Below are 13053 nucleotides of genomic sequence, written 5' to 3' on the forward strand. Positions count from 1 at the left end.
TCATATCTCTAGGCTGTAAAATCTTTTGGGTCAACGATTGTTTCTCACAATGAGTCTGAGTCTCACAACAGGGCCCTGGTCTCGGTCAGGGTCTGTGCAGCGCCTGGCACAATCGGGCTCTGATCTCAGTCGGGGTCTGTGCAGCGCCTGGCACAACCGGGCTCCGATCTCAGCTGGGCCTGTCTCTGGGTGCTATGATAATACTAACAAAAGGAACAAGACAACTCTGAAGAGAAACTCAGATTCTCAAGGTGGGAGCAGGGGTAGGGGAGCAGGATGATTACCCTCCACATGGCCACCTCTCTCTCTCTCTCTCACACACACACTCACTCTCTCTCTCTCTCTCTGGGAGGGCAGAGTGGGGAGAAGAAAAGGGAAGTAGATGCAGCAGGTGCTGGTCTTGCGTTTGCACATATTTCCTTCCACACCCCAGACAAAAACCGAGCCGATCTTGCTGATGTCATTTCATTTCGCATCCGGAGGGGCGGGGGAGGGGGGTGTCCAATACCAGCCAAATGAGCTGAAGATTGTTTTAAAACAAAAAGTCAGGAGATAAGACGATGCACTAGGTACTTACTGCACCTGGGTGCCAGGATGAGAGAGACCAGTAGTTCTCTCAAACTTTTGTCCTGGGGACCCTTTCACACAACAAGCCTCTGAGCGCGACCCCCCCCCCCCTTATCAATTAAAAACACATTTTTCTATATTTAACACCATTATAAATGCTGGAGGTGAAGCGGGGTAGGGGGTGGAGGCTGGCAATTCGCGACCCCCCCCCCATGTAATAACCTCGTGACCCCCTGAGGGATCCTGACCCCCAGTTTGAGAACCCCTGAGATAGATAGATAGATTAGATAGAGGGGGGTGTACGGAGATAGATAGATAGATAGATAGATAGATAGATAGATGGGGTGTATGGGGATAAATAGATTGACAGAGGGAGTGTGTGGCAATAGATAGACAGACAGACAGATTAGATTAGATATAATTAGCTCCAGACATACATATGGGGATAGACAGACCCGGCCTTATCATCCTTTTATGCAGCGGCTGGGAGTTGAAGCCAGACAAATTCAGACTGGAATGAAGGCACACGCACCTTTTTAACAGTGAGAGTAACTGACCATTGGAACAATTGACCGGGGGCATGGCAGATTTTCCCTCAGTGGCCGTTTTTCAATCAAGCTGGGATGTTTTTCTAACCGATCTGCTCTAGGAATCATTCAGAGGCAGGTCTCTGGCGGGTGCTGTACAGGTGGCCAGACTAGGTGATCATAGTGGGCCCTTCCAGCCTTGGAACCTGTGAATCTGTGATGGCGTCTGCTTGTCCATTGCACCGCGAATGCCGTATGTAATTGACTTATTCTCCGTTCCATTTGGAGGCCTCCTCCCGTCAGCGCCCCTCCCTGGGCCCAGAACGAGCCAAACTTGTTTTTTATCTCCTGCCACTTCAGCTTGGTCAGCCAGAGGTTGGCACCTGGATTAGCGGAAGGCATCCAGGCCGGCGATCCGGCACTCCCGCCGTTCAGGGCCAGCGAGTTAACCCACCCCTGCGCTGAGTTGTGTGATGTCACTCCCGCGACTTACCTTTGAGGATCCGGGCCGAGCTGCCTGGTACGTCTCACGCGGGAACAGGTCGGCCATCAGAGCGGGTGCATAACGCTGGCTTGCAATTAATGAGAATTAAATACCCACACGCCTGTACAAATCTGGCGCTATGTCCGCCCTCGGGGGGGTTGTGTCGTGGGGCGGGAGCCAACTCTTTCTTCTGTGTTTGTAACAGCGCCCGACAGTGCGGGCCTGACCCATGGCACGGCCACCTGGGTGCTACCGTATTACCCCTAATAGCAATAAAAACGTACCGGACCTGGCACAGTGCAGGCCTGGGCCATGAGCAGGGCTCTTAGGCACTGCCGTAATACACCTAATCAACAATAATAAATACAAGATTTGTTCGGGTTATGAAATCCCAGCAGCTCAGATCTCGTTCTGGTGATTGACAAGGCACAACCCGCCTGGGATTTGCGGGCGAGGGCAGTGGGAGTGGGGAGCGGCAGGATAACCCCGCTGGGGGAGGTGGGCTCAAATCCCTCCCTTTGTACGTGGGTTATGGCTCAGTGTAAAAGGGGCAGTGGTGGTAAGGGTGCTGCGACCCTGGGTTATGGTGACAAGATGTCCTGATTTTATAGGGACAGTCCCGACTTTTGGATCTTTTTCTTATATAGGCTCCTATTACGCCCTCCCACCCCGGTCCTGATTTTTCACATTTGCCGTCTGGTCACCCTACCCTGGGTTGACCCAGCCAGGCCAACGTATGTGAGGTCAGGCTCCTGCTAGTTCCCCCAAAGTAACAATCCCCCACCTCCTGGGCCAAGAATAGAACCCAGGAGTCCTGGCGCCCAGCCCTCCTGCTCTAACCACTACACCCCACTTCCCTCCCAGAGCTGGGGATAGAACCCAGGAGTCCTGGTTCCCAGCCCCCCCCCGCTCTAACCACTAGACCCCCCCAAAGCTGGGGATAGAACCCAGGAGTTCTGGTTCTCAGCCCCCCTGCTCTAACCACTACACCCCACTCCTTTTCCTGAAGAAACTTTACAAAACAAAAGCCACGAAGAGGCCAAACTGGAATGTTTCTTTCCAAGTGGGAACAACTAATAATATTTTTTGTATAACACAAGCCCCCCTGGTGACCGTGTGAAGGAAAGAGCTTCGCTAGGAGAGCCTTGGGGACGTGGGATAGCCATTGTGCAAGGCCTCAGACCTCACACGCACATGCCAAGTCCCAGTGTGTGTCACCCCGCCGCCAGGCGTCTCTGTCTCAAACATACACATACCTCACAAACACACACACAGTCTTACCATGCATGGCAGACGCACACACATGCAACACACACACGCGCGCACCAGCTGTGCATAACACATATACCCACACGCCCGCCATGCCTCTCTCTCTCTCTCACACATGCCCAGACACCAACACAACTCTGCCACACAAATGTGCGTATAACTTTTTACCTTCCCCTCCTCACTGTGGCTCGGCTCCCATCTGTCTCTCTGGCTGTGGCAGGCGTCACCAGGCAGCACTGTCACACACACACACTCTGAGCAAATCTTTACTTAGCAGATGGGCAGATGTTGCATCTCTGAACAAACACTGCGGCCGGGGTGAATTTAGCCGGTGTCGCTGTTTGTGGGGGTAGCTGTGGCAAGCAGCAGGAGCCTTTCCGTTCTGCCTTCCTCTCTTTATTTTTGGTGCAAAGTCGCCCCCGGGAATGGTGCACAGGTGGCGCGCTCCGATCCCTGCCAGAGGGGACTGGGCACGTGCCGTTTGGGACCACCTCTGCTCCAGGACTGGGGCATACGGTGTCGATGAACACACTGCATTAAGAACGTACCCAGACTGCACCGCGCTTTTCTCTCCTCCATCAGGAGACTGATCTGCCAAGCCCTGAAATCGGTGATTGTGCAGCGGGGGTGGGCGGGTGGCTCTCTCTGTAAAACTGCCCTCTAGTGGATGGGAGCAGAACTGCTCTGCTGTGTGTCCTAGACCCCTACATTGCTTACAGCTGAGGGCGATCCCCTTTAGCGCTAGGCCCGTGTTTAGGCCTGAGAGGGAGACACAACCACCTGCCCCTCCAATCTGCAGCCTGTCCCCCCGCCCCATGGCTGTGCTGAGATCTCCCCTTGCCATCCCCGAACTCAGCCTAGTGGGGTAAGAGTGCTGGGAACTGGTTTTCCTTTTGCTCTACAACCAGGCACTTCCCCCCCCAGCCACAGCCCTGGTGCCAGCTGCTGGCCATTCGGAGGGTCAGCCTGGCCAGCGTCCCCCTTTAGGAGGGGAATGTGGCAGGGCTGCCGAGGCCTGGGGCCCAGCTGGGGGTGCTGGGCAAATGCCCCTCCTTGTGTCATTGATGCTGGGTCCGTAAGGGCAGCCCCTGCTTTCCAGCCCCTCTGCCTACCAGCATGTCCCAACCGGACCCCAGATTAAGCAGCTGCCCTTTAAAAACTACCCAGCTGGACACTGTCAAGTGGCAGCGATGGGGTTAATGAGGGAACTGGCAACACACAAAATCCCACCTTCCCCTGCCTCAGCAAGGAATGGAAATGCTGCCAAGGAAGTGCCAGCAATGAGAGCTGCTTTGGCGTGAGTGAGAGAGGCGGGTTTAGTGGTTAGTGCAGGGGAGCTAGGTGCCAGGACTCCTGGGTTCTCTCCCCAGCTCTGAGAGGGGAGTGGGGTAGCAGGGGGGCTGGGAGCCAGGACTCCTGGGCTCTAGCCCCAGCTCTGGGAGGGGAGTGGGATCTAGTGGTTAGAGCAGGGGGGGCCTGGGAGCCAGGACTCCTAGGTTCTCTCCCCAGCTCTGAGAGGGGAGTGGGGTCTAGTGGTTAGAGCAGGGGGGCCTGGGAGCCAGGACTCCTGGGTTCTCTCCCCAGCTCTGGGAGGGGAGTGGGGTCTAGTGGTTAGAGTGGGGGGGTGGCTGGGAGCCAGGACTCCTGGGTTCTATCCCCAGCTCTAGTCAGAGGTGTGCATAAGCAGGTGCAGCTCTATGCTGTTGAAAGTGGCAGAGCAGGTGTTTTATTTGAGGCCCTGGGAGCACCCGGGGGGGCGGGGGATGGAGCCCGGGCCGGGGGGCGGGTGACGGGTGACAAGGCCAAAAGCAGATTTTTACAGCTGCTGTCATAAAACTTTCCGGCTTTGAATGTAGGAGCTGCGGGCTCAGTTAATACCGCAGTCAGACAGCAGAGGGCGCCCTTCTCCTGGTAATGAGAGGCCTAAACAGGCTGTAAATGGCAATTCAAGACCAGCTGGCAGGCCCCGGAGTTGTTTGGCAAACACAGAGAATAGAGGGCAAGGTGGCGGGGGGGCTGGGCTAGCAGGGGCTGGGGCAGGGGCGGCTCCAGGCCCCAGCATGCCGCGGGGGACGCTCTGCTGGTCGCCGGGAGGGCGGCAGGCGGCTCCGGCGAACCTCCCGCAGGTATGACTGCGGAGGGGCCGCTGGTCCCGCGGCTCCAGTGGAGCACGTCTGCAAGAGGTCCCCCGGAGCCACGGGTCCGGCGACCGCCAGAGCACCCCGCACGGTGCGCCGCCCTGCTTGGGGCGGCGGATTTCCTAGAGCCGCCCCTGGCTGCAAGCCAGGATTCGGAGAGTTTAAGGCCATAAGGGACCATCCAGTCTGACCCCCTCTCCCTGCACATCACTGGCCCCAGACCTCCCTCCCCACTGACCTGGGAGCAGAGAGCTGGGAGGGCTGGGAGTCAAGACTCCTGGGTTCTCTCCCCAGCTCTGGGAGGGGAGTGGGGTCTAGTGGTCAGAGCAGGGAGGGCTGGGAGCCAGGACTCCTGGGTTCTATCCCTAGTACCACAGAGAGGGTAGCATAGGGGATAAGCACTCCTGTTACAGTAATGGGGGGCCGTACAGTTCCCTAGATAGGGGGCTAAGCCTCAGGACTCCTGGGTTCCAGGCTCAGATCTGCCCCCGACTTGCCCCTGGATTTTAGGCAAGTGGCTTCTCCTCCCCTTGCCTTAGTTTCCCCGTCAGTAGGGACTGGGGCTGGTCCCCATAAGAACGGCCAGACTGGGTCAGACCAAAGGTCCATCCAGCCCAGTGTCCTGTCTGCCGACAGTGGCCAATGCCAGGTGCCCCAGAGGGAGTGAACCTAACAGGTGATGATTTCAGCTCCAGCTATGACGGGCCAGGATTGTGAGCGAGAGAGAAGGGGAGCCCGGCTGGCGTGGACAACTGCATCTGCGTGAACCACATCCCTGCGTCTCTATCCCCATTCCCAACGCTGGGAAGGGAACCCAGGAGTAGGGTGACCAGGCGGCAAGTGTGAAAAATCAGGACACGGAGGTGGGGGGTAATAGGAGCCTGTATAAGAAAAAGACCCAAAAATCAGGACTGTCCCTATAAAATCGGGACATCTGGTCACCCTACCTAGGAGTGCCCCCTACCCCCCAGCCAGCTGCCCTGCTCTGACCACTAGACCCCGCTGTCCAGAAAATGACCCTTTGAAAAGGGACGGCAACCTTCTAAGAACGCGCCGCGATCTCCCGGTAGAAAAGCAAGCAGCCGGGAGCTATTTTGTGGGTGAAAAACCGAGGCATCACCACGATACGTCTATAATTTATTGATTGAGGACACAGATTACAGGATTGTTGGGTTGTTTTTTTCCTGACCGTTTCTGCTTTATAAGGAAGTGGAGGGATTATAAAGTAGTCGGAGCCGATTCTAACCCTTCCTCCGATAGTAAAAATAAGCAAAGGTTAGGTGGGGTTAAATAAAATAAACCCCCCTAACGGCACTTTGCAGGATTCTCTTATCTACAGAAGAGCGGAAAACCAGGACTGAACAGCAGCGGAGTCGCCCAGGTGCAAATCAATGCCCCCCCCCCCCGCCTTCTTTCTGAAAGGTCCGTCCGACTTTCTTCAGCGCCAGGGAGTTACAAATAAAATCCACATTCTACAGTTCACAGTGCAAATCGTCTGCCATCAGGGGTGGGAATGCAGTGCTGGGCGAGGCAGCGCCCCCTGGGGGTGGGAAGGGTGAAGCGGGGCGCGCCCCTCTTCGAGGAGACGCCTGGGGAAAGAGAAACGCCAGTTAGATGCAGGTGTTTGCCGCATGGATTACGGTAGCAGCGGGGGGCCCCGGGGTGCTGGACGCACAGGGAGAGAGGGGCCCTGCCCCAGAGTTTGCACAGCAAAGGGGCAGGAGTGGGAACTGAGGTTTGGAGACTGACCCAAGGCCGTGCAAAGCTGGGGAGAGAACCCAGGAGTCCTGGCTCTCAGCCCACCTCCCTTCAATTGCTAGACCCCACCCCCCTCCTGGAGCTGGGGATAGAACCCAGGAGTCCTGGCTCTCAGCCCACCTCCCTTCAATTGCTAGACCCCACCCCTCTCCTGGAGCTGGGGATAGAACCCAGGAGTCCTGGCTCTCAGCCCCCCCACTTCAATTGCTAGACCCCACCCCTCTCCTGGAGCTGGGGATAGAACCCAGGAGTCCTGGCTCTCAGCCCCCTCTGCTCTAACCGGCAGGTCACGCTGCCTCCGACCCACCAAAGCCAGAACTTTGAAAGGCGGCTTTGTACGCAGCCCTGCTGGTGACCTTCAAGGCTGATCAGTTGCAGAGGGCTCGGAGAAGAGCCACCGGAAGGATCAAGGGCTGGAAAACCTGCCGTCGAGTGAGAGACGCAGGGAGCTCAGTCTGTGTCGCTCAGCCAAGAGAAGGTGAAGCGGTGACTTGATCCCAGGCTATCCGTGCCTACGGGGGGCAGGGGAGGGGGCAAATATCGAATACGGGGCCCCTCAGTCTAGCAGACCAAAGTCTAACACGATCCCACGGCTGGAAGCTGAAATGGGCCGATTCGGACCAGAAATAAGGGCCACCGTTCTAACGAGTGGAGCGACTTACCCAGGGGTCGTGGTGGATTCTCCATCCCGGAGAATTTTTTAACCAAGCCAGGATCTGCTCTAGGGATTGTTTTGGGGGCAGTTCTCCGGCCTGGGCTATCCAGGGGGCCAGAGGAGATGAACACAATGGTTCTTCCTGGCCTTGAAATGAGCAACCCGCAGCCTCTGCCCTGCCAGCCCCGGCCTGCCCCCTGCCCATCCGGCTCTCCACCCTGTGCAGTGGTGATGTAGCCGTGTGGGTCCCAGGATCTTCGAGACACAAGGAGCGGGAGGGGATACCTTTTATGGGACCATCTTCTCTCTCAGCAGCAGAGCTTGGGCCAGGAGAAGACATTATCTCCTCCCCCTTGGCTCTGTCTAACGCCGGGCGGCCAGCTGGGAATTGCCAGCTCTGCCACGGAGAGACGACAAGCTCAGGAGGGACCATCTGTCCCTCGGAAGCAGCCCCTCGCCAATAACCGCCGGAGCCGAGAGAGGCTCTGCCCGGGCAGGGGTCACGCTCTGCCCTGAGTTACGGCTCAGGGGTTCTGGGTAAATTAACTCTTTGCTGCAGGGGGGTGACACTTGAAAGCCCCTTTTCTAAGGCAAACTAATGCCTGGGAGGGGGATTTTTTTTTTCCTGCCTCGGGCAAGAGAACCGGGCTCTCCCCTCCCTTGCTTGCTTGCCGCCCCCTGGCGAATCCGGGCCCCCCAGATACAGGAGGGGAGTGGGGCTGGGAGCCAGGCTGCCTGAGTTCCAGTCCCAGATTGGCCCAGAGCAAGCAGCTTTGCGGCCATACAGTTCCCCCTCCCTCGTCTGTCCGGCTGGGCACACGCCCCCAGCCTGCCCACCTGAGAGTACCGGGAACTGGGTTTCACACCAGCCAACCTCCCGCTCTGTCCTCCCCGGGGCTGGATTTGAACTCACAACCCAGTGGCTCTGCTGCCACCTAATCCAAAGCCAGCTGCCAACCCCCCGGTGCCCACCCAGTGCTAGCTGAGCCCCAGGCAGCCCCTGAGCTCCGGCAGGGAGACGAGCCGGTTGGCGTCCAGGTCGCAGTACTCCAGGAACTTGCGGGCGCAGCGCTTGGGCCGCGTGTGCTGCTTCACGTAGAGCTTGAGGGGCCGCAGCTCCCGCTCGCTCAGCCCGTCGCTGAAGTCCTTGTCCAGGCGCACGAAATGCCAGCGCGCCGCCCGCTCCTCCAGGCGATCCGACAGCCTGCGGGGGGCAGAGACGCCGTCACCTGCCGGGGCTCGAAGGCCCAGCCTCAGCGCCCCCCCCTGGCAGAGGGACTCTGGCAAGCGCTGCTCTCAGGGGATTACAAACACCCTCCTCCCCCGGGAGCGACCGGCCCCTGAGAATCAATGATCCATCTAACAGCACAGGGCGATTGGGGGAAGATCCACCCCTGGCTTCCAGCAGCCGGGGGTTGAGGGTCACCCTCAGCCCGGTGTTACGTCCCTGACCAGCTTGGCTAATAGCCACTGACGGACCTATCTGTCCCCCAGGACCTCATCTAGTTCCTTTTTGAACCCAGTTGTATTGGGGGGCGGGGGGCGGCCCACGCTGGCTGGCTCATGGAGGAGGGGTCTGAGGCCTTTTAGGCTTCTCCCAACCCCCCTGTGCGGCAGAGCTGAGCTATTATCTCCATTGTACAGATGGGGAAACTGAGGCACACAACGAGTGGCAGTGGCAGAAGGACTTGAATCCAGGTCCCGGGAGCAGCATCCTAGCTGCTGTCCCACCCCCGCCTCCTTGGGGGAAGTAAAGGAGGGCAGGGGAGGAATCTGGACTCCTCAGACGAGCCAGGAATAGGAGTCCGTCCACCTCCCAGGCAGCCCCACTGGTCACGCCCAGCCCCACGGCTCTGGGCTGAATGACTAGCCGCACCACCGCGGTCCCCCTGTGAAATCGGGCACAGATTTCCCCAGGGCCCAGCTCTGCATCATTAGCGCCGGCCCCACCCCGCGTCTTCTTGGTTATCCCTCCATCGGCCAGCAGGGGTCGCTACGGAGCAACGGGGCAGCCCCCAGTGTGGGGGGAGAACCCACCGGCGAGTCCTCGGCTCGCCCCTCCGGATTCACCGGGCCCCCTGCTCCAGCCCGGCTCACCTCCTATACGTGACGGGCATCAGGCGGGACTGGATCATGTCGGACGTCAAGGCCTTCATCAGATTGGACAGGAACTCCGCCTTCTTGGGACCCGGGCAGCCTGGACGAGAGGGACGGGGGGGGGGGTTATGGGGGGCTCTGGGGAGCTGCCCACCCGTGACTCAGCCCCACTGCAGGCCACGCCAGGAGGGCGAGAGAGACATCGGCACGATGCTCAGGGGGAGGCGGCAGCCAGCCGGATTCAGAGTCCTTCGGCCCGGGGGTGGCCACGGTCAGCAGGGAGCTCGGGGCAAAGGGACCCCCCGCTGCTCCCATAGTTACAAGCCCCTGTGGCCAGGAGAGGAGCATGGGGGACTGGCTTGCTGGCTCAAGGAATGGGGCACGGGGCCTTTCCCCTGTCGCGGGTGCTGGCTTTCTTCTGGCCCCATGGCAGGGGACTGGCTGGCTCAGGGGGGCGGGGAATGGGGCACGGGGCCTTTCCCCTCTAGGGGGTGCGAGCTCCAACGTCAGGGGAGGCTGTGAGCTCTCACCCCCACACCCACTCGGGGAGCTGTGCCCGGTCAGCGACAGGCTCAGCCCCGTTCCTCACCAAACCGTGGGCCCTGCGCCAGATTCAGCCTCAGCAGACTCCCCGCTGCGTGGGGGCCGCTCATTGGCAGGACACTGGGCGTAGTCGAGTGCCACAGGGCCGGAGAACCCGAGCCCCCCAGGCTACCCATGGAAGTTAGGGTGCCAAGGCCACTGGTTTTCCCCCATGCCCCCTCTCCACCTGGCAGCGCCCTGTCCCGGAAGAGAGAGCCCATCTCTGCGCTCTTGGCCGCGGCGTCAGACTCGCAGTCTGGCGGGAAGTTCCTGGGTGGAAGAGAGATGAGTCAACGCCTGGACTTTCCCGGTTGGCGTGTGGCACTGGCAGCTCCCAGCGCCGGGGCAGAGGAATGGGGGTGGAAAGGGGCTGATCTTTGCAGGATTTTTGATGCTTCCAACCCCTCTCCATACATACCCCATAGGCAACCCCTCCCCCCCACCCCATTTTCAGGAGGTGAAACTGAGGCACAGAGGGGATGGCTGGGAGGAAGGATTTGGCCCAGGCCACATAACCAGCCAGGAACAGAGTTAGGGAGTCCCAACTCCCAGCCTCCCCGCTTTAACCACTAGACCCCACTCCCCTCCTAGAGCCGGGGACAGAACCCAGGAGTCCTGGCTCCCAGCCCCATCTGGCCACTAGTCCCCCCCCTTATGACCACATAACCTAGCATTAGCATTAGCCATAATGTGGGCTACCGAGTGACAGGGCCGCCCAGAGGGGGGGGCAAAGGGGGCAATTTGCCCCGGGCCCCGGGCTCCGCAGGGGCCCCCAAGAGAAGAGCGGAGGCTCCCGCCTCCGCCCCTCTCCTGGAGCCTCAGCGCATCAAGCACCGAGTCTCCGGCCGAGCCCCTGAGCCCCGCCCCGCTCCGAGCCGCGTGGTGAGGGGGCGAGGCTGGGAGCTCCAACGGGGCCTGAGCCCCGTCCCACTCAGAGCGCCGTGGGGAGGGGGCGGGGCAGCTGCCTCCGCTCGGCGTGGAGCTCACAGCCCCGCCCCCTCCCCACGCGGCTCTGAGTGGGACGGAGCTCAGGCCCCGCCGGCGACGCGCTCGGTATCTATTGGGTTTCCAGGAAATGGGGCGGGCGAAGCCGAAGCCGGGGCCGGGTGGGGGGGCGGGGAGAAGCGGGGGCCGGGGCCGTCGAAGCGCAGCCCGGTCTTCGGCGGCGGCGGGCCCCTTCTGTTCCGGGACCCGCCGCCGAAGTGCCCCGAAGGCCCGCGGCGGGGACCCCCCCCGCCACCGAATTACCGCCGAAGACCGGGCGGCGGGTCCCGCTTCGGCGGTAATTCGGCGGCGGGGGGCTCCCGCCGCGGGTCTTCGGGGCACTTTGGAGGCGGGTCCCGGAACGGAAGGGCCCCCCACCGCCGAAGACCCCGGGCCCCCGGAATCCTCTGGGCGGCCCTGCCGAGTGATTCCGTAGTTCACACATTAAATCCACTCCCTGAGTTCTTCTCTGCACACGTTTATGGGTTCACTAGACAACAACTCAACAAGGACTCTGCGTCCTCCACTTGGCCTTCGTTCCTTGGGACCCCGCGCTGGCACCCATGTGGACGCGCGAGGTCTGCCCAGCGCCACGCACCAACATTCACCCGGGGTGACTCCGGCTGAAGACCGTGATCCCAGAGTTGGCTCCAGCCATCAGAGTCCTGACTCAGGCAAACATTTGCCTTTGAAAAAACAGAATTCTTCCCCCCGCCCCCCAAAAAAGTGTGTCTGTTTCCAGCTGAAAAATTGAAATTTTCATCCAAAAAGAGGAAGGCCTCAATATTTCAATCCAGAGAGGCTACCATGGTGCCTCATGGGAGATGTAGTTCAGGTGTTTCATGCTTCCCTGTTCCTCTATGGGCTAGGCTCCCTGACTGGACTACATCTCCCATGATGCACTTGGGCCAGAAACTCCCCACCAGTAATTGCATCTGCAAGACGGGTGGCTGTGGTGCATCTTGGGAACTGTAGTTTTGGTGCCTCAGGATCCCATTCTCCTCTGTGGTCTAGGCTCCCGGACTGGACTACACCTCCGATGATGCACCACGCCCCCCCCTTCTTGGAGAGGCAGTTGCATCATGGGACTCCCTGACCCTGGTGCATCATGGGAGATGTAGTCCAACCAAAAGCCGCCCCAACATTTTGCATGGAAAATTCAAATAAAAATGAATTTTCCCCCCATTTTCAAAATTTTCAATGGGTCCAAAAAATGGATGTTTTTTCCCTAGTTCTAGCCCCGCTCTTGGCTTTTAACTCCTTCCACTCCCAGGTGGCAGGAGACTATCAAGGCTTATGCCAATCTACAGCCACGCAGTCTTGGGCGGTGGACACTGACCTGGTGGAGGTGCCAGGGACAGGCCGGCCGGTGTCGGCCTGCACGCACCAGCAGTAGCCTGTGGCCTGGTGGCACTGGATGGGTTTGTAGGTGCCGTCTCCCTCGCACTCCGGGACGAAGGTCCCCTCCTGCTGGTGCTGCTGAATTTCCTCGAGGGCCTCCAGCCGCTCCTGCTCGCAGGACGGAGGGAACTCTGCGGGATGAGGGGGGCAGGGGGGATTATGGAGGAGCTTTTTACCTTTTAACTCTCCTGGCACCCAGTGCCCACCTAACCCCCCTCCACCAGTTTGGATCAGAACCCAGGCATCCGGGCACCCAGGCCCCTCCTGCCCCCCCACTCCAGCAGCTGGGATCAGAGCCCAGGTATCTGGGCACCCAGTCCCTCCTGCCCCTCCCCCCCCACTTCAGCAGCTGGGATCAGAACCCAGGTGTCTGGGCACCCAACCCCCCTCCCCAGTTGGGAGCGGAACCCAGGCATCCTGGATCCTAGCCCCCACCATAGTATAACTAGACCAACCTTCTCACTCCCTTTCTCTTCCCTGCCCCATTTTGGGGTTGATGCCCCTGCCGAAATCCCAGCCATCATCCCCCCACCCCACGTTGCTTCGGTGGCATCAACGTTTCTTACAGTGGATCCCAGAGCCGGTTTTCTG

General features: G+C 59.7%; 1 protein-coding gene across 2 annotated transcripts in view; it reads right to left on the reverse strand.

Moving 5' to 3' along the window:
• Positions 1 to 6118: 6118 nt before the first annotated feature.
• The window catches only part of LOC123350315 (SPARC-related modular calcium-binding protein 1-like), a 28113-nt gene continuing 21178 nt past the window's right edge, over positions 6119 to 13053 (reverse strand). For both annotated transcript variants that reach the window (XM_044988829.1, XM_044988828.1), the window contains exons 8-12: positions 12401 to 12593; positions 10265 to 10347; positions 9496 to 9595; positions 8371 to 8602; positions 6119 to 6574 (exon numbers count right to left, since the gene is read on the reverse strand). In XM_044988829.1, coding sequence (XP_044844764.1) covers positions 8377 to 8602; positions 9496 to 9595; positions 10265 to 10347; positions 12401 to 12593 — 602 coding nt within the window. In that variant the 3' untranslated portion in view covers positions 6119 to 6574; positions 8371 to 8376. The remainder of the gene's footprint in view (positions 6575 to 8370; positions 8603 to 9495; positions 9596 to 10264; positions 10348 to 12400; positions 12594 to 13053) is intronic.

This window comes from Mauremys mutica, chromosome 15, assembly GCF_020497125.1.
Source record: "Mauremys mutica isolate MM-2020 ecotype Southern chromosome 15, ASM2049712v1, whole genome shotgun sequence".
Lineage (NCBI taxonomy): Eukaryota > Metazoa > Chordata > Testudines > Geoemydidae > Mauremys > Mauremys mutica.